Raw genomic sequence first — 20001 nt, 5'->3', positions numbered from 1 at the left:
GAATGAGAGCAGCAGGAGTCATTCGTCACAGGGAATGAGAGTGGGAACAAATGAATCTATGATCGAGGCAGCTGGGAAGTACTGGCTGGGGGGATCCACTATCAATCCACTGTAAATTTCTTGCAGGGTTAGTTCTGTTCTGGTAGAGCTGGAGGCTTTTATTTTAATCCATCTCTAATTAGCATGCTCCTGATGTTCTCTTCTGAAATATTGCCATGACCAGAGATCCTGATGCAGCCTCACAGCAGGTAACATCTGGGTCTCGAGCAATGGTTATTCAGTGTCTTTCTGCTGCTTTGCTCCAAGATGAAGTAGAGCCTATGCATTCAGCAAAGGATGCTTGCAAGGATGTGTCTCATTTGCCCTACGTGCATGGGATGGGGCATATGCTTTTTTCCAGGAGAATTAGAAACTTTTGTCACAAATAAGATTTTTAAAAGCTGAAAAAAAAAAGCTCATCGTTCTTTGAATAGCCATCACCCAGTTCTCTGAATGTAAAATCCAGGTCTTCTGACAGATGCCCTGACAAAAGCAGACATACAGAGAACTGCAAGGTTTTTCAGAGCACCTATGGGAAAAATAACAGCTGTTTATTGAGGTGCTGATGTGAAAAGGTTTTACCCATCGTGATGTAAAAAGCAGCAAAGATCTGCCTTCCTTTTGATTCTTTTGCTATTAAATAAACAAAAAACCCATGCAGACATACCTCGTATTGATCTCCTGGGCAGAGCCGAGCGAAGCCAGCCAGACCTGAGAAGGAAAGACACAGAGGGGCTGTGGGAGGGCCTGGGCTGCCAAATGCAGCTGAGCCCAGGAGTGGGGTGCAGTGGGGTGCCCAGGGCCACTATTGCCACACTTGGACAGAAGAGAGCAACAGCCTCCTGCAGCCCCCCCAGCTGCTGCTTATATCCCCCCTCTTACTGCTGCCTGTGCACCCTCCAAACCAAGACAGCCCCCCATCTTAATTTTCTATTTTCTTCTTTATTTTCTATTTTCTTCTTTATTTTATATAAAATTCATTGGGCTGTGGTTTCTGGCTCATGGAAGATTTATACCTTCCACCTTTTTTCCCTACGAGAGCCTAAAGTTTCCTTTTATACAATAATTATAGAGAAAGGAGAAGCAGCTTCCTGACGTCACCTGGCTTCAGACACTCAGCTGAGAGCCCTTCCCATGGCGGGGTGTAGGCGAGCTGCTGATCGCCGTGTTGTGCTGCTCAACGCCAACCCGACCGAGCTCCACACTTCCACACAGATCCCTTTTTAGTGCATCGCTACAGAGACACAGCAAGCAACGGGGGCTCCTGCTCGGCCTTTTCATAACATTATCATTCCCATGAGAGCTGAGTGTCTTCCAATAGTAAGTGCATCACAAAACATGACTGACATCTGTAATAGCAGATTAATGCCATTTTCCCCGGAGCGGGAAAAGTAGCACAGCAAAGCACTTGTGATACATGTTTGGCTTTGGGGTTTTTTAAGGTAGGACATAATGCTATTTTTATATCAGCACTGTGCATATGAAATGAAAGTTTCCTGAGGCACCATGCTGAAATCCAAGGGGAATTACCACTCCTCTCCTGGCCTGCTGACCTGCTTTTCTTTAGGATTCAGCTGGTTGTTTTTCCCACAGAGGGAGCCTCTCCTTTCTCACAGATCCCTTCAGTATGTAGCCATTGCACTTGTTTTGGTATAAAAACTTACCCAGCTTTGCTTGTGTGAGCCTAAATCTATGCCTCTAGTGTTGCAGTGCCCAAAGAAACCATCTTGAGGCCACACACAAAGCCTGTGGCAGAGAAAGGAATGCCACAACAGAACATACAGCGGGTGTGTTAAAATCAAGGCAAGTACGAGGAACCCTAGTGCTGGCTATATTTGCAGGGATGAATTAGTCCTGCTAGCTGTACTGCAGGAGCAACTCAATCCTGCATGCAGTCATGGACTGTCCTTGTGATCTGCTTATCTGCCTCTTCCATTTCTTTGACCAGAAAAGAGTTTTCTTTGCTCATCTTAGTGTTTGGCAGAACAGAGAGGCCCTTGCACAGAACTCATATTACCAATTCCTTTCTAATTTATTTACTGTTTATAAATAATTTAAGATTACTAGCACTCCACCACTGCTCCTCTCTCCCCAGGCATGCTTTTATAAGTGAATTTGATCTCTGCTGGGACACATCACCAAAAGCATCGGAGGAAAATAAAGGGTCCTTTCTTTGCCCAGTCCATGGGGGGTGGGATGGTGAGGAAACTCCAGCTTAAAACCCAATATGGATGTTTAGGTCTATGAGCTGTGACTGGCCCAACCAGGCTGGTGAAGTCTTTTCAGCATAATGAAGAGGGGGCTTAGGGCTGACTTGACAACAGGGCGTAACTACTTTCACAGGAAACAAGTTTTTGGTGACTGAATGGCTTTTGGGGACTAAAATAATGGCAGGAACCAATGGCTCTATCATACAGTTTCAAACACCATGCTTTTGTAAAAGCAGACGGGATAGGAGATTGCTCCTGAGGGGTCAGCATGTGGCTGTGGTAAGCAGGCAGGGCCACCTGGGGCTCATGCAGCACGTTTACCTCTGCTGGTGTGCAGGGTGCTGGACTCCTGGACCATGGTTGCTGGTGGTGGGCTCCATGTCACAAAACCTCTGGTGTGTCAGGCCAGCATATTGCTCTCCCTTGAGTGAAACATCTGGCCTTTTCACCTCCTGCTGTCCTGGCACTTCAAACAGCCATAAGGGCACTTTTCTGTACATCATAACAGGACACACAGATTCCATACAGGAATTTCCACACCGGGTTTCCCTGGTAAACTTCAACAACTGATTAATCCTGACCAGTTATCTAAGCCTGCTGGCACATTTATTATCTTGATTTTGAAAAATGATTAGGCTTTTTTCTTCTTTAAACACCAGTCATAAAAGCACTGTGCAACTCCCCTGCTTCCTGACAGCATTGTGTAGGTTGGCTTGCTTTCAGTGTAAGTGACAGAGGGCACAAAATAAAAATAACTTTCAGTGGAATGGCTAGGAACAGATAAGCTTTGGGGAGAGGAATGCTTTGATTTTAAATTAGATCCTAAAGTTAGCTGGATATGCTGCAGTATAACTTAAGGGGGAAACTTGCTGTGTGATCTGCAAGCTTTTGTGCTAGAGCTGTTGCAAGCCTCAGCAATAGCAATAGCTGTATTGTCCTATTGGATTCCTTTTCCTAGGGAAAACTATCTACATAGAAATCTCAGATGCCCTAATTAGAGAATACTTAATACAGCGTTTCTCTTTGCTGTTTTCTAATTTGGGCTTCTTTATGTGATGCACACTGTGTTCAGAAGCAGCTGCTGTTTGTGCTTTGTGCTCTGCTTCCACACGTGAGTGCAGTACCTTCTCCCTTCTCCAGAGTCCTTGAGCTCTGCTGGAATATTTGGCATACAAAAGAGAAGGGGCCAGACCTCTCCAGCCCAGCCATTTGTGACACTGTGACACCTTCTGCAACATGTCCTGCTGTCAGGAACTGTGCACTGCATTTACAGCAAGTAAAGAAATGCTCCAAGGTAGCTGGCAAATCCCTTTATACACTCTGTGATGCTGTTTCATTCAGCATGTCCACGCTGTGGTTCTGTTGTGGGTTTCTGCACAGAAATATCTGGCTCAGCCTCGTGCGTTCATCTAAAACCTGAGGGATGGAGCTAGGAGAACTCCAACAGCTGCTGCAATTGTTTTCTCCAATATGAGAGCACAGAGTAGCTATTTTAATTTAATCTAAAATTAATCTTAATCTTACGCAATGCAATCATAGGAAACAACTGTGACAAGGCAGGCAAAATCAAAACCCTGTATGAGATTTGTGAGCTCTCTAAACTTCACGAGCAATACCGTGGATGTTTTAAATGGCAAGATTTCAAGTGAAGAATTAAGAGTTCATGAATATTTAGATGCTGATTTTGTTTTACAGAACTATTTTTATGTCAGTGACTGAAGATCCAAAAAATCCCTCCCTCCCAATCCCTTCTTTAAGACATTGAGTCTTAAAGGGATAACAGCATTAGCAATATCAGATGATCCACTGAGGCTTCAGGTAAAACTGGTTCCATTGTATTTAAACCCATGAATTCCCCTGTCATAAAGACAAGGAATAAAATGGAAAGGTGAATGCCATCACGGAGTTATCTAGGAAAACTATCCCCAGCTTTTTGCTGTTTTCACATTTGGTCAAAAACAGTATTAGTCACAATGAGCAAAGTAAAGGACTTAGAAATAGCTGATGTCAAATTGAGAAGGTATTTTGAATTTCAAGTTCAGCTGCATGGAAATTCACATAATTTCCCAGTCTTCTCAAAGAATTACAGAAATAGAGGCAAAAATTACAGCAGCCTTCAAAATTGAATTGCTTTGGCTGTTGGGAGGAGTCCTTGTGGGAGGTAATTAGTCTAGAAAACAAAAAGCAGAATCTCAGAAAGTCTGTAAGCATTGGTGTTCCCATTTCTGTGATCCTTTGCAGTGGGCAGGGGTGTAAGCTGGGGGTTTGAAGGCTCAGCAGTGAGTGTGAGGGGCTGGGAAACCCCACCTCTCATAAATACATGTCCCACAGAACATCTGGATTCCCTCACCAATGTGTGCAGCAACTGCTACTGTTTTGGAGAAAGAAGGGAAAGGTGAAAAGGCAATTACCTTTCATCTTGATGCAAAACTCCCCCAATAGGTTTTCCAGCTCTGCTTCTATGGTACACATGTTCTGTGTTGGAAAAGGAAACAGTGAGGTCAGACAAACCCTCTTTGGGCTTTTTTTTTTTTTTTTTTTTTTTAAGGTCTGTTTGTAAGGATAGATTCTGTTAGGCAAATGAAAGATGATTTGCAATAAAGTCAGTCTCAGAGCCATCCTTCTTGTTTAGCTAGGTCTGACCCTAAAAATGGCAGCTATGCCTGCTTTTGCTGACATTGCAACCCTGTGCTCCTCTGCTGCTGTGTGCTAATCCTCCTGCTGGCAAAAGGGAAGCTGTGGTCCTTGGAGTGTAACCTGGTCACTGTTCTGGTCCTCTCCAGCCAAGATGTGTGCCAGCAGCAGCAGCTCTATGGCAAAGTGGCTCCCACCATGATTTACTCTTTCAAGAAACATGGACTACATTAAGAAAAGAAGACTGTGGGAGATGGGTATCAGACCCTCTCCAGTTCTTCCTTCAGGTTTTGGAAGGTTGGCACAGTTTGTGTGCCAGGATGTTTGCAGCACTGTAGACTGTTGTCCATCATCTACTGCCTGTTTAACAAAGTAGATTTTGATCAGAGCAAATACAACAGGTAGGATGCAGCAAATGTCCGTATGCACATGGTTTCCAGTCAACCTGCCATCCCTAAATCCACAGGCAGGAAGGAGGTAGTTGGAGTTTAAGTAGGTTTGGGGCAGATTTATGCTTTTGCTCTTGTGCTGCAGTTCCTGGGTATAACCCTGCTCTCAGAGAGTCTAAACTGTTATTTCAAGGAACTCTTTGAAGCCATGTAACCTGTCTTTGTAAATCACCAGGTATTCACCTGAAGAACAACAAATACTAATTCTTCGTTGCTGAGTTTGCTTTTATTTCTTCTGTCTGGATGAAACTCTCCCTGAAAATAGTGGCAAAGTTCCCATGGCTTTCAAACAGCATGAGAGTGAAAAGAATGAGCTGATGAGGATGTACCTCTGTGTACTCCTTGTAGCTCCTGTTGATTTCAGTCAAACTCTCTCGAGCTGCTTTGCTGGCAGGAGACATTGCAAAAGCTTGCTTCATTTTGCTGGCACCATCACAGAGGCGTCTTTGGATACAATAGGCTTCGTAAAGCTCATCCACCTAGAGGGAACAAGGAAAGTGTACTGAAAAAAACCCCAGAAAACCCAGCAAAATAAAACCAACACAATGAAGTAATTTGCATCGAAAGAAAATTCAGCCAAGCCATTATATCCAATGGAGGGGCTGAGGAAATGAAGCTGTGACACTGTTGCAGTCTACGAGAAACACAAAAGTAACTTCCACTGTAAAAATCTCAATAGAGCAACAGTAGATGCCAGCAATTCACCTGCTTGCCCTGCATGCCTCTAAGCATTGCTGCTCCTGTTCTACCCATCATAACAGTGAGTAGCTTTTCAAACATCTCACTTTGGAAGAGCTCTTTAAAAGGCAACTGCAATGCCCACACTGCCAAATGCAACTGGAAGTGGTAAGTGGCACATTTAACAGGGTCAGCGGTGGCTTTGGTTCCCTAATGCCAGCCATGGATCAAGGCTGTTGCAATATTTGACTAATAGGTAGTACTGGAAGCTGGGAGTGACATTTTGAATTCTTATCATCCATCCTCCAGAAACTGGGAGTAATACTTGGAATCAGCACAAGTAAAGGGCTTACAAACAGCTGATGTCAAATTTAAAAAGTATTATGAACTTCAACCCCCCCAGGCATTTAAATAATTCCCTAGTCATCTTCTCACACTCCTTTGACACAACTTAGGCACCCAACATTTTGTAAGTGCTCGCAAAACATAGTCACACACTGTTTGAAGTCTCACCTGGATCTAGCTTCAGAGGACAATGGATTTACACATCTCATGCTTTGGTTTCCCTTTTCCCTCTAATCCCTGCACTGAACATATATATTTACTCCATCTGAGTTGTTCATTAAGAGTCTGCAGTAGTATAGGCTGATATATATATATATATGTACACGTGTGTGTGTGTAGATAGATATATACACACACCAGCTATATATAGTGGTTTATATTTTTATAAACTAAATGTGCCAGATACAGAAGATGTGGGTTTTCTAACCTGACTATCAGGGTAAGGAGAACGACAGGAATGGAAGAAGCTGTCTCTTCTTTCTGCTTCTAATGTCCCTGCTAAAACAGGATGATATTTGGGTTTTACCTAGAATAACTTTTTCCATTGTTATCGCTGAAATCAAGAGATCACCCTGTGTCCCATGGTGCTCCTGCTCAGTAATGGATTTTCATGGCAGAATTTCTTTCTATGAAAGCATCCAGCACCTTGGCTTCATCAGTCTATGACTTTGTGTTGCTGAGTTAGAGATGAGCCTGATGCGACAATCCAGGCATGTTTCAAATCCCATTTTCCAAGCCTGCTTAACCTCTAACGAAAAGTGCTATTGCTAATTTGTTAGGAATGGGACTTGTCTTCCTGATGGCTTCAAAGCCTTAGGTCCATTTTGACAAGGCTATCTTGGATACCGGGTGGCTGAAGCCTCTGACTTGAGGGCACCCTACCCAAAACAGGGAATGTTTGCAAAGTGAAAGAGTTCAGCAAAAGGTAGTGAAGACACAGGTAACATTTTGCCATTTTGAAGTTACGAAAAAGCTTTCTGCACTCATACTCACTTTTGTTTCTCTTGCAAGCCAGCAAGCTAAAACCAGCTACTATAAATAGCTGTCACTTGGTATTTACTTCTGACATCAGAGTGGAACCTTGGTCTGGGATTGATATCCTGCTCTTGCCCATGTGAGTGTGACTAGGACATGCTCATCTGCTCCCCAAGTATGTGGGATCTGCTGTCGTGCACCTCGTTTTCCTTGCTTTGCTTCCTTTACAGAGCAGAGGCAGGCAGCAGGCATCTCTGTGGGCCTAATTAAGCACTGCTGAAAAAGAGCTTCTCTATCCTTGGTAACACAGATATTTCTCCACCTGCCCAAGCCTGTAGGCTCTAACGCCACACAATCAGCTCCTTTTGTCTCTGTTGCCGTGGGTTACGGAGAGTGAACTCATGTACTCTGCAATCCTGAGTAACACTGACCAGCATTACCACTTGCGTTTGGTGCTTTTCACTCTTATTATAAACCCAGAAACCATCAGCTCTGAGCAGGCTGAAGTGGGAAGGATTTGAATGGAAACGTTCTTCAAGTACTAATTTTTGCCATTCATGTTGCCAGCAAGAGAGTAGGTGGCTTGGGGAACAAAATCTCAGTCTATCACCTTATGATTTATATTTTTATTTTTGGCTCCAAGAGTAAGAGAAGACTGAAATTAAAAGGTTTGGATAGGTTGTCATAATTAGAGGACTTGAAGCTGCGCAAATGCTTTTCAAATTACTCTCAAAAGACGTTTCATCTGTCAAAAAAAAATTCATTCCTTTGTCAGGCTCAAAAAAGCAACTAATCACTAGCAGATATGTTTATAAGTAAGAGAATACATGCCATGGATTTTGTCCAGCTCTAAAATGTATTAGTATAAATCACAAGTACCTCCAGTGAATATTCTCACCAATGTATTCAAGTGGATGTGGGCCCCAAACCATGCAGCAAAAGCATTAACAGTGAAATCCAGGAATAAATCCAAACTAGCTGCTGTGTGTGCTAGAGATAACTGCTGAATTAAATTGCTTTCAGATGCAACTCTCTTTCTACCTAAAGTCTGACAATATGCATGCTGTGAGATAGATATTCCCCAGCAAGTTTCCAACCCTGTGTTCCCTCTGTACCTAAAAGCATGTGGGAGTGTCTTGGGGCACGGCTGGACCTTGGGGTCTTTGTGGAAACCCTTTCTCTGGCTCCAACCACCAGCCTATCACGGAAAAAAGTAGCAAATCTGGGAGTGGCCTCCCCAGCACAAAGGGGTAGCACAAAGCCAGGGGTTTGTTTCCTCAATAATATAGGACCAGATGCAGAAGAAAGACGATAGGAGAGCACATTACCTTGCTAATGTGGAACTCCAGCCTTCTCATGTATCTCTCAACCGCTTTGATTTGCTGAAAGAAAGCAAAAGGCAGAGGGTGAGGCACCTTTAAATAAATCGGTAGGACACTGCCACACTAGCTCTGCTAGTCCCCATGGATCAGAAATACTCCTCCTTAAAACACACAGGATTTCCTTGACCATGAATCTGGAATCAGTTGTCCCACCCTACTACTGTTAAGCTACTGCTCACAATGGAGCTCCTTCACTTCTACACCTAATATATATTTTTAAATAAAAATGAGTTTTTATTTGATAGGTTTTTCCAATTATTATTAAAATTAAAGAAAGCAGAACTTTTTTTAGGTGAAAAAACCCAGTATTTTCAGTACTTTGAAATCCTGTATTAATATTGATCAGGTTTTACATTTCAAGATCCATTCTCTTCCTTAGCAAGCTGGTTTTGAGGATAAACCCAAGCTTGGCATTTTGACTGAAAAAAAAATGTCAGACTTGTTCAGGAAGTGTTTTGGAAAACTTTTCTTTCACCCAAGTTTTCCTTCAGGGAAAATATATTTTCAATTTTTCCTTCTTCAGAACTGGCAGGAGCAGGAATGAGCTGGGGCTGGAGCTGGATCCCAGCCCAGCCCCCCGTGTTCCCCTGTCAGCCTCCATCTGACTGGAGCTGGCTGAGAGAAGTTGTACAAGGGAATGGATTTAATGGCTGTCAGCTGACAGAAAAAGGAAGTCTCTCCTCCATTTTCTTCCTTCCTTCCCTGGCAGGGGTCTGTCTCTCTGCCTGTGCCCATCCCAGAGCCAGTTTGACCTAGCAGACCTCAGAACAAGGGTTGATGGGGTACATCTGATACCAGATTAGTGATCACACTGTGTTTGACTCTGCATTAGTGGGCAATACCAGAGCCCCTGGGAAGAGGAGGGGAGTGGGACTTCTTCCTTTGAAAATGCAGGTGTTGGCATGGCTAGGAGATCCCTCTGAGCAAGGTTTCCATGTACACTGTACAGATATTAATACCTCCTTGCAAAATGAGTGTTAAAGAGCGCAACGTACCTTATCTAAATCGTACAGGACTCCCTGCAACAGAAAACAGGAAACTGATTAATTTTGCAACACAACAGCACCATAAGAAAGAAGTGTTTGACAATCAACAGAACTCACAAACAAGACCATGGCTAGAAGGGAAGAAGAGCATGAGAGCAAATTCCCTGTATCCCACTCCCATCCCCTGGCTGCTCCAGCACCTCAAGAAGGCCACGGTGCATCAACACGATGAAAAAGCATGGCACGTACCAGTCGTGAGTTCCTTTTCATGTCTTTTAACTGAGTAGTCAGCTTATCCAGCTCTGTCTGGTGAACTTCCAGATACTCACTGCAAACACAAACCAGAGAACGATGCATGAGCCCTGCAGCACATACTGAGCTGGCTGATGACCATCCTAAAAGAGAATCTGCCTGACAAATGGCTGTCCTCACTGGATGTGTTTACAGACAAAAACTCATTTACATTGATCTGTCCTAAAAGCAGCTCCCTGCTGCCTTTTTGGGAATAAATAGGAGCCCACTTATTTAACTGTGTATAAGAGCTCGGTGTTCTCTTTACACTGAACAACCAGTTCCAAGTAAGCTAATCTGCTGCTTAGTTTATGGGCTGGTGCCTTCCAGTCGCTGCCCCTGTAGCTGGCTGATAAAAGCCCTGTTATCATCTGGGATGTTATCTGAAAGGCAATACAAGCCTTTGATAGGACTCTAGGATCAGAGGGAAAAAAATCTGATGTTGAGATCCCAGGCTTTTGGAGCTTTTCTCAAATGTGAATGGAAATGGGATTCTGCCTCTTGTATTCCTGTGTTCCATACAAATATTTTAGATCCTAAGTGTCACAATCCAGACTTCAAGAGGTGTATGTTTGTTTCTTATGAGGAAGGATCCCTGTTCTTGTTTCCCTAGGCTCTAAAATGTCACAGAAAGCTTCAATCAACAAGCAGGATAAAAGCTCTTACTCCAGGCCACTCTTCAGGGCTCGGTAGACCTCTTCCATTCTTTTAGGCTGAGGTTCTTTGGGCGTGGTGCTGTTCTTATGGCCCAAATTATGCATTTTCTTCACCTTTGCTTGGGGCTTCTTGAGCGCAGAGGAATTTTCAATAAAGGAGTTACACCTGCAAAATGAACATCAAAGAGGAAGAAATCCCTATAAATCATAGAAATCTCAAAGGAGTGTAGCTTGAAGAAATCTTCTGATATTATCTCTGCTAGCCAAAATGAATCTGCTTCTGTGCCTGCCAGTTAAAGGACTGCATTTCTTTACAGGTTAAGAATCTGAACAGCCTGGGATAAGTGCTTCCCAAGACACAAATGCTTGTCTGGTAATGCAAGGCCGAGTCTGAGGCTCATCACACATTTCTCTGTCTTATACCATGCCTGTCCTAACTCACATTAGAGAGCCCATGAGAGGGCTGAGCTATATCCAGGTGCTAAAAAGAAAGGGGAGCCCAGATAATTTCAGATGTAAAGCCTGCAGCTCCTAAGGAAGATTGGGATTTGGTTAAGAGTGCTTCTGGAGGACCGTATCGCACCACTGGTCTTGAGTATGGAGTGTATCTTGAGTGTGGAGTGTATGGCAAAGTGAGGGCTGTTGTCCTGCATACAGGTGCCTCTCTGGTGACTTTCTGGGGGGTAGGTCAGCATCTAACCACCATCACTGACTTGGGCTGACAACGGGAGGCAACCCTTTGCCTGCTGTTCCTCCTCAGTTGCTAACTGGTGGTCTGGCACTGGGAGACTACACAAGTTAAAATCAATTGTAAAGTAGCCTCTGGGAGCATCAGGGACTGGATGACTTGGGCATGCCTGACTCAAAGCCCTGAGTCCTGTCCAGCTAAAGGGAAGTGCATGGAAGGCCTCTGTAGCCACACTCAGGGAAACAACTTTGTTTTGAACTCATAGCAGTGCAGCAATGACACAACTGTCTTTTAGGTAGCAGTGGTCTTGAACTGGGGGTGAGGTGAAGTGTATCATGTTCCTGCACATTTCACATGTTGAAAAGATCACTGCATAAGTTAAAATGATTCTCTGAAATTCTCTCACAGCTCTGAGGCATGTGAGGAAGCCCTGCATTAATGTGGCAGAGGCAAACAGGCAGAGGGTAACAGCTTAGTTATACAAACAATATATAGAGGCATTTTAGCCTAGGACACTGTATTTGGCAGACAGTCAGAGAGAAAGAAGTCCTCTCTCACCTCCTTTCCCCCTTCATCCTCTAAAGCCCAGGACTACCTTACAGCCTGATTTTGAATCTCCCCTTATAGAGCAAGGGCACTTACCTGGACCTTCTTTCCTGAAGCCCGCTGAAGCCAGCGAAGGACTGGCTTCTAATAATCCCATTAGGACCTCCTGGGGAGAATGAATGTGATCCTATTGACATGATTTCAGGAAGCCTCGGAGATATTCCTGAAAAACAACAGAAAGCATGTCAGTGACGATGGAGTTATGGTAAGAGGCAGGCGGTGAGGCCGGACAGCCTGGTGTCCATCAGTGACATTAAGGGCTACCTGAACCCCACGAGGGGCTGCAAGCCAGGGCACAAATCTGTTTGCATTGCCAAATCATCCCCACTCAAAACCAAAACGGTCCTATTTTAAACTTCTGACTTACAGCCCAAGGTCTACTGAAAATGTACCAGAGACACAAAGAGGGTCTGGATGTGGGACTAGAAACCAGATACTTCAGTGTGATAATCCCAATGCCATCCCCAGTTTCTGCCATGCCTGGCATGCTTCACCCCCAGCCCCAGGGTCCCCATCTGTCCTGGAAATTATTCTGGGAGCATGCAGAGCTCTTAGGAGGCGCTCACCATCACTACGAAGTGTGATTATATGTAATAATAATTTTTAAAAGGATTGATACATCATGAACGCCCTGCAGCTCCCCTTTGATCCCTGCTCCCATGGCTGTTCAGCCCAGGGGCTGCTGAGAAGGAAGATGCGGTGGGTGTATGTGCAGCCATGACATGCTGTGATGAGAGAGGGATGCTCTCCACTGTGAAGAGAGGGGAGTAAACAAGCTCCAGGCACTGTATGCTCTGCATTTCATGTCCAGGGGGGCCTCAGCAGGGAGGAAGCCCTTGCCCTCTGTGTGCTCATTTCCAGTGCCCAGCTTGGCATCTGCGCCAAACTAGGATGATTTCAATCCACCCACAAATAAATAGCAAAGAAGTGCTATGGTTCACAGCAGCTCTATCTGCTGCCACAAGGGAAAAGGGGGATGCCTTTATCTTCCTTTCCTCCTTAATCCACCATTTTTCTTGTCTCTGCCCTTGGCAGAGAATTAAGTTGATTTTTCTGCTGCCTTGGTTTTGTGCTGCTCTAGCAAAAGGAATGGCCTCACCAATCTGTGAGGAGCACCATGGCCAACACAGGCCAGGCAGCGGGGCAGGGAGCAGGAGGGAAACGGATGCTAGAGAAGAAGGTGCTGGTCAGCAGGTGCTGCCAGACACGGGCTCCCCCATCCTGCAGGACCCATCCTCTCCGCACCTTCCATCCGTCCTGGGACGTCAGCTCAGCTGATGGCACCACTGTGCTGTGAAATGGACTGAGAAACTAGGCCAGCTTAAAAATAACCTGACAGAAAATGAAAAAGAGGGGTTTTAACAGTTTTTTTCCGTCTATTTTAAAAGCCAGACCCAGCCTGCCCCATGCCCCCAGTTCATTTCACTCCAATAGCTGGGCTAAGAGATGAGCTTGGTAATGAAGCAGGATGGTATGGCAGGGGCTGGAGCTGCCTGCAGGCAGTGGAGCTGATGTTCTGTGAAACTCTGACCTACAGGGCTGAGGGGGTGACAGCAAGTCTAAACAGCCCCACAGATGAGGAATGATTGCGAGTGCCCAAAAACACAGCCATTTGTGAAAGCCAGAGATCTACACGGTGAGCCTTCACAACTGAACATATTTATCAACGATAAGCACCAGAGCTACGTGGTGCTTGCATGGCAAACATTCACTGCAGAAAGCAAATACGTGGGGAAACATTGTGCACTGTTCAGTTGTATTTAATTTGTAGCGTTAAGCTGGGCAAATACTCTTTGAGGTGGCAGTAGGTGCCATGGCAAGCTACTGCGTCTCTGTCGAGGGGACTGCATTGCCCAAGGAGCTGCTTTGTCAAGAATATTTCTGCAAGACCTCTGCCAGAAACACTTCTTCCAGTCCCAGCACTGGCAGCACTACTGCTAATGAGACAGTTCCTCTATTGCACAACCCAACCAGAGCACATCTTTCTGTCTCGGAAGTGAGGGCTACCCCCGAGACTGAACAGCCTCAGAAATACCACATGGGGTGCAGTCAAGGACAGTTTTCACCTCTGCTGTGGTCAGGAGGTAATGGTACCTCACCACTTGTGTCCCTAGCTTAGTCTAGATGCAGCCCACCCAGCTCAGGGCTCAGAGAGTTTAACCACAGCAAGGATAAACCCCTGGGACAGAGGAGTTGCTCTCAGGCAGACCAGGACCATGAGCACCTGTACTGGGCAGAAACCTATGGTCAGGGGAGAGGGTGAGAGGAGCAGAGAGGCTCAGGAACAGGGATAAACATACTCCAGCAGCTGGAGGTACCTGAGTCTTTGGTCAACGAGAGCCCAAATTTGGCTCTGTACTCACCCCTAGCTGCATAAGGCTCTCTGCACACCTCTGCAGGGCTGAGCTCTGCTTAGACTTGCTAATATCTGGCACAGAACTTGCCAGAAGGCATTTTCCAGCTTCCAGGGTCAAACTTCACATCCCTGTAGATGGTACAGTTTCCCTGTGCCAGCTCACGCTTAACAGTTAAAACTCCACAGAGAGCCACCTCCTGAGAGACAGAGCGGAAACCACCCGACCACAGCACTCTGGGGGTCTGTGCAGCAAGTTCCCTTTGGGTTTGAAAATAATCTTGAGGAAATTAGGCTCCAGTCTGCATGCTCCCATACAAGGATTTGCATTAAAAGTCGGGTCCAGAGTGCCAAGGAGCAGAAAATCCCTTGCAAGTGTTCAGCACTTGCATCGCTTGACAGGATGATTAACACACACACAGAGACAACATCTGGAGACCAAGGAGGAGCTAAACAACACTGAGAGTCAGAGGAGATATAGCTGCATAAACCTCAACCATTCCTTAAAAAAATGAGATAAAACAAAACTTGAAGTTGGGTGCTAATCACGACCACATCAGATATGAAAAGATCAGGACTTTAGATTCAAAACTGTTGTGAAAACGCTAGCATCTTCTGCGTGATGAGTCTCTTCTCTATTAATATGAACAGAGTCTTAGTGTCCAAATGTGACTGTGCAGAAACACTGGAACTGTTTTGGTTTTCTCTTCCTTTGGGCAAACTTAAAAAATAAATAATCTTGGAAAAGGAATGTACTTATTTATTTTCTTTATTTTGCTCAAGCACTCAGATGGCTTTGAAAAGCTTTAGTAGCTAAGACTTTCCTCAAGATACCAGAAAAAATGTGCGAGAAGTGCAATTGAAATGCAAATTGAAGACTTGCCTGGAGCTACTTTTGCTTTGCTTTTGCATAAAATGGCCAGAACTCATAGCCCAGATAGGCTTGCGGCCTCTTCCTATATATTATATATAATCTTGGTGAATAATGTATGTTTAATTTCTGTACAGAAGAAAACTGAGATAAAAGGAGGTAACAGAGTCAGAACTGGTGAAATCTCCCAGTTCTGTTATTTTCCATTGGTCAGGTTAGAGGTTGGCTCTATTGTACAAGCACAATCTGTTCTTAAGATTTAAACTAATATTGCTAACATCTCAGATACTTCCAACCAACCTCAGAAAATTGCAGACTCTGCATCAGCCCTTAGCCCAGATTCAGGGACAATGGCTGCATATGGGCACTGCATCAATGGATTATTTATGGTACCTACATCTCATAAATACACTTTGAGTGATGAGTATCTGTCACATTGTTGCGATATCCTTTGTTGAGAGGGGTTTATTTTCCTGCCTCTTAAAGCATTCACAGGTCTCTGTGCTATCAACTACATAAACCTACCTCTGAATTTAATAATACAGTTGTATCCTGATGATTTGCATGGATGTAGTTGCTAGTATAATTTCAGTAAGGCTCAGCCCATGAGGACTCACCCAGATCTCTTACTGGCCTGACGGGTATCCCCACAGCTCAACACTGCAAAGGGGATTCTGCTGCTACGCCAAGGTAGTGATCAAGTTTCCAAGTCTACATTTAGCAGTTATGTGAGATAATGCTACTGTCTTCTACATGCAGTGGAAATTTTGCTCTCAATATAATGCAAGTTGCACATCTAAAATGATATTAAATGCTTTTGTGATTTGAGAGATCCACTTCAATCATGGATATAATGGCTACACTTACACTTTTAAATCTATATAGTTAATGAACCAGGGATGTTTCATTTTAAAAAGACACCAGTCTCCCTACTGCTAATATAAGCATGGCCTGCGTAGAAGTATAATTAATATAATTAGTACTGCCCATGCTAAGTGCACAGCAGTTGAATGATGAGCCCATCAGTGAGTCAAGGGATAAGGTGAAATCCTATCAGCACTCCTCTGCCCTATTCGCTGACAGCTTGCAGCAGAGAATAGCAGATAATTGATGTCTCTGTCCCCAGGGAAACGAAAGTCCCCCCTCTCAGCTCTCCTTTCAGTCTGGAAACAGGGAAACAGCTGAGCCTGAACTAATGAGTGGGGAAGGGACCATCACTTCCAGAGGGCTGCCCTCTCTTTATCACCCTCAGCACAGACCTCTACCTCCCACTATGCCTAAATATTTGATAAACAGTGCGGACTTTTACCCAAGTCAAGAGGGGAAATTCAGGCAGAAACACATTTGCTAAATCTAGTCTGACTTTTGCACAGTCCTTTTTTTTTTTGCTTCTTCCCAATGACCAATTTGGAGATGGTATTTTTTGCTTGCCACATGATGAGGGGAAGTTGGTTTTGCTAGACATGTGCTAGCAACCATGTAAAGCTGCAATACGGAGTGGTGATGGTGCTCTGGATTCCTCCTGTTCTCTCCTTGTAGCAGCTACAGTTACAGCTCCAGGTCTAGAATTGCTGTAAGGTGTGAGGGAGCTGTCTGCAGCTAAGGCTTCGAGGACACTTCAGGATTATGTATAATCGCTGATTAAATGGGAATGTGGGCAGGACTGAGTGACTGAAAGCATCCTTGACAATCTTTTTTTCCTATATTATTTTCTTGTGTGACACATGGGTCAAGGTCCTTTCTGGATCTAAGGAGAGGCAGTCCCTACAGTGAGACAGTTTGTATGTTGATTCTTTTGTTGATCTGCAGTGGTCTGCAGGCTGCCTGTTAAAATTTAAGTGATAATTATTTAGGTTAAGGTGAGCTGAGGGGGCCCACTTACTAATGAGAGTGGAAAAGTCAAATTATTCTGTTTGGCATGCTAGGAACATTTATTACCTGCAAACCTGGGGAGTGTCTAACAAATGAGCTGCTATCTTTGTGACTAATGAAAGAAAAAAAACATTCCTCCCTCATCTGCACCAAATCTATGTTCTGCCTATTGGGCTGGCTGGCCTACAAAGGTAAAAAATCTAAATGCAATAAGATAACATTCAGGACTATGCATCTCTCCAAAAGAAAACCGCAATAAGGGAAGGAACTGCTTATGCCCTAGAAGTCATGTCCTCCTCCCAAACAGCAAATTCTTTCTGCTTTGCTCTCATAAGCCCAAAGAGCACAAGGCAATTCTAAACTTCCACAGGCTCAGTTCAGTGCCAAGCTCATTCAGTGAACCTTCAGCTCATGTTGCTTGCTTTTGTAGCCTAAAGTCTAGTAATTTTTAATATTTATTTTCCAACTTCTTCCTTCTGATTTAGTTGAATCACCTTGGCAATACAAGGTCAGCATGGCCAGTAGCCCAAATAAGCACCTGGAATTTATGATTTCCTTGTTCCCTAGGCTCCTAGAAGGTACAGAGGTATGTGTCTTGGATGAGAACATAGGCATCCTTTTGCAGTTTTTAATATAAAAAATTGACAGTGATATGTGGCTAAGAGTGCTCAGGAGCATTATAAAAACTTTCACAAGAAATTTAATTCTTGCACAAGAGTTTTTACACTTTCAGGACAAGCACTCTTAGGCATGAGTGAGCAGGCTCATAATTTCTGTATGTGTCAGGAACATTTCCATGGGGTGGGGGTTTCCTGGAAGCACCTGTAGAAACGTGTCTTCTGCTGGTCTTCCAGTTACACCAATTACAACCTTCATGGCACATTTTATGCTCCCAGTGATCGGGCTGCTCCTTCCTTGTGCAGGGCAGCATTTGCTAGAGTTGTACAGAAATGTGAGCTCCATCTGAAGAACTATTCTTGGTTGCCAGAATAAAATCATGTGCATTTGTTCCACCAAAGTCCAAGGCTTAGAGATATTCCTAAATAGTAGCATATGGCTACACTGACAAGCACACTTCCCAAGCCTACATCAGCCGGTGAAAGGCCAGCAGATCCGTGAGCTTCAGACGTTAATTTTAGCGTACAGCGAGAGCCACGTGGGCTTACCCGCACAGCTGCAGAGAGCAGGGCTGCACAGAGAAGGAGCTGTAGCTGAGATGGAGCCCTCTCCTTCAAATGGGAGATGTGGGAGCACATGGGACACGCTTGGGTGGGCATCAAAGCCATTGGTAGCCACGTACTCCTGCCCCAACACAAGGAGGGAAACTTTCTGCCCCACTCTTGCAGCAACAAGAATTTTAGTTTAGCCCACTGCAGCTCATCCTGCGCTTGCTGAGGTGGGTCTCTTCCCCCTTCACGGACAACCAAACCTCGGCACTGATTATCCAGGAGGATCTCTCTGAAGGCTTCTGCACACTTCTCACTGATGATTTTATGTCCATCAGGGACACCTACAGTGATTCTTTTATGAGCTGTATTTCAACACCTTCAGTTTGGGTGGATTCAGTTTTTACAATGCACAAAGAAATGTTTATGCAATGGAGGCATCTTTTATAGGTCTTAAGCCCACAGCTGGGAGCTTTACTTTTTCATGCAGAAGTCCTTGCAAGTGAGCACAAGGTACCATTACCTGTTTCTAATAAAAGAAAATGAAGTATTTCAGTACCAAATTTCAGCTTTTGCTTCAAATAGTAGCAAGCCTTAGGAAAAAGATTAATAGCAAGGCTTGTACTTTATGGTCTCATTTCCGTAAGAACATTTTACATGTTGCATGTAAGGGCATTTTCAATTCAAATGCTACAGTATTTGCTAGCTCATCACTAGACACCCTGATCAGAAATACAAATTGTCTGCCATCTGGAACAGCCCATGTTGTTTGTTCTGCTCCTCCTACCCAAACCAGATGATGTACATAAACCAAAAAGCAGTAATAACAGTAAGAAAAAAGCTAACAACCCAGGTAAAGAGAAAAATGGTAAACTATATATGGCTGTAAGCGCATAGGACCTGATAGCTGATGCTCCCACTGCAATATAGCTCCATAAATTCTGTAAGTCATCTCTCCCACCACTGTAGGTACCAAAATCAGTGTGAGGACTTTTCATTTCATCTTTTATTTTTATTGTAAAACATGCCTTTGGCTCTAATTCTCATCACCTCACTAGTACACAGAAACGAGGGTTGGCAGTGGCTAAGGTGAAAGCAGCACCCTTTTTGTCTCATACCACAGTTAGCTTTCCTCTTCCCCTTTCTGCAGCTACTCCTTCACCAGAGCTCTCAGTCCATGCCCCATTTCCCTATTTTTGTTGCCAGAGAGCCTCTGCTTAACCTCCCCTCAGAGAAAGACCTACACTGCTCCTTCCCCTTGGGATAGCTGAAAACCTAAGGAGAGGGAAATGCAAATGAGTTATTTCACTGTAATAAACCCAAGGAAAATAAATTTGATCCTAAATGGCTCTGCACACGACAGATGGGTTCATAGCAGCTGACCTCCTTTTTTTTTCAGTTCCAACATTTATTTCACACTGGTGGCTGGAGGGAGCATGCGCAGGAGCCCACGAGGAGCCCTCCCTAATCTTGCTCCCTACAGCATTAGAGACACGGAGCAATCATATTCAGCTGGCATTAGCATAAATAAGCAAAATTTGGCTTATAACTGTACATATGAGTGTGGCTGAGGGATCAGAATCTGACCATCTAATTACATTTGACATTCATTCATTTCAAACCCACTCCAGTATGCAGAATTATCTTTGATTAGAAGTCAACTCCAATTGTACTCATCACTGATAATTCTTTATGTCAATATAAGATTTAATTAAAAATGAAGTCCCACTGCCATTCAAGTGCTGGCAAATAATCTAAAGAAAAAGCACTTCTGAAACCCAGCTGAGAACAATCCTCTCG

The 20001-nt window shown here is 44.2% G+C and overlaps 1 protein-coding gene across 4 annotated transcripts in view; it reads right to left on the bottom strand.

The window, feature by feature from the left end:
* FAM65B (family with sequence similarity 65 member B) overlaps positions 1-20001 on the bottom strand; it is a 71874-nt gene that overhangs the window by 22784 nt on the left and 29089 nt on the right. For all 4 annotated transcript variants that reach the window (XM_017746154.1, XM_008642691.2, XM_017746156.1 and 1 more), the window contains exons 2-9: positions 11976-12102; positions 10656-10811; positions 9948-10026; positions 9708-9731; positions 8659-8712; positions 5662-5811; positions 4661-4724; positions 707-750 (exon numbers count right to left, since the gene is read on the bottom strand). In XM_017746154.1, the coding sequence (XP_017601643.1) occupies positions 707-750; positions 4661-4724; positions 5662-5811; positions 8659-8712; positions 9708-9731; positions 9948-10026; positions 10656-10811; positions 11976-12102 (698 nt within the window). The remainder of the gene's footprint in view (positions 1-706; positions 751-4660; positions 4725-5661; positions 5812-8658; positions 8713-9707; positions 9732-9947; positions 10027-10655; positions 10812-11975; positions 12103-20001) is intronic.

Source organism: Corvus brachyrhynchos, unplaced genomic scaffold (assembly GCF_000691975.1).
Source record: "Corvus brachyrhynchos isolate BGI_N302 unplaced genomic scaffold, ASM69197v1 scaffold409, whole genome shotgun sequence".
In the NCBI taxonomy this organism is placed as follows: domain Eukaryota; kingdom Metazoa; phylum Chordata; class Aves; order Passeriformes; family Corvidae; genus Corvus; species Corvus brachyrhynchos.
This window is presented reverse-complemented; position numbering and strand designations above follow the sequence as displayed.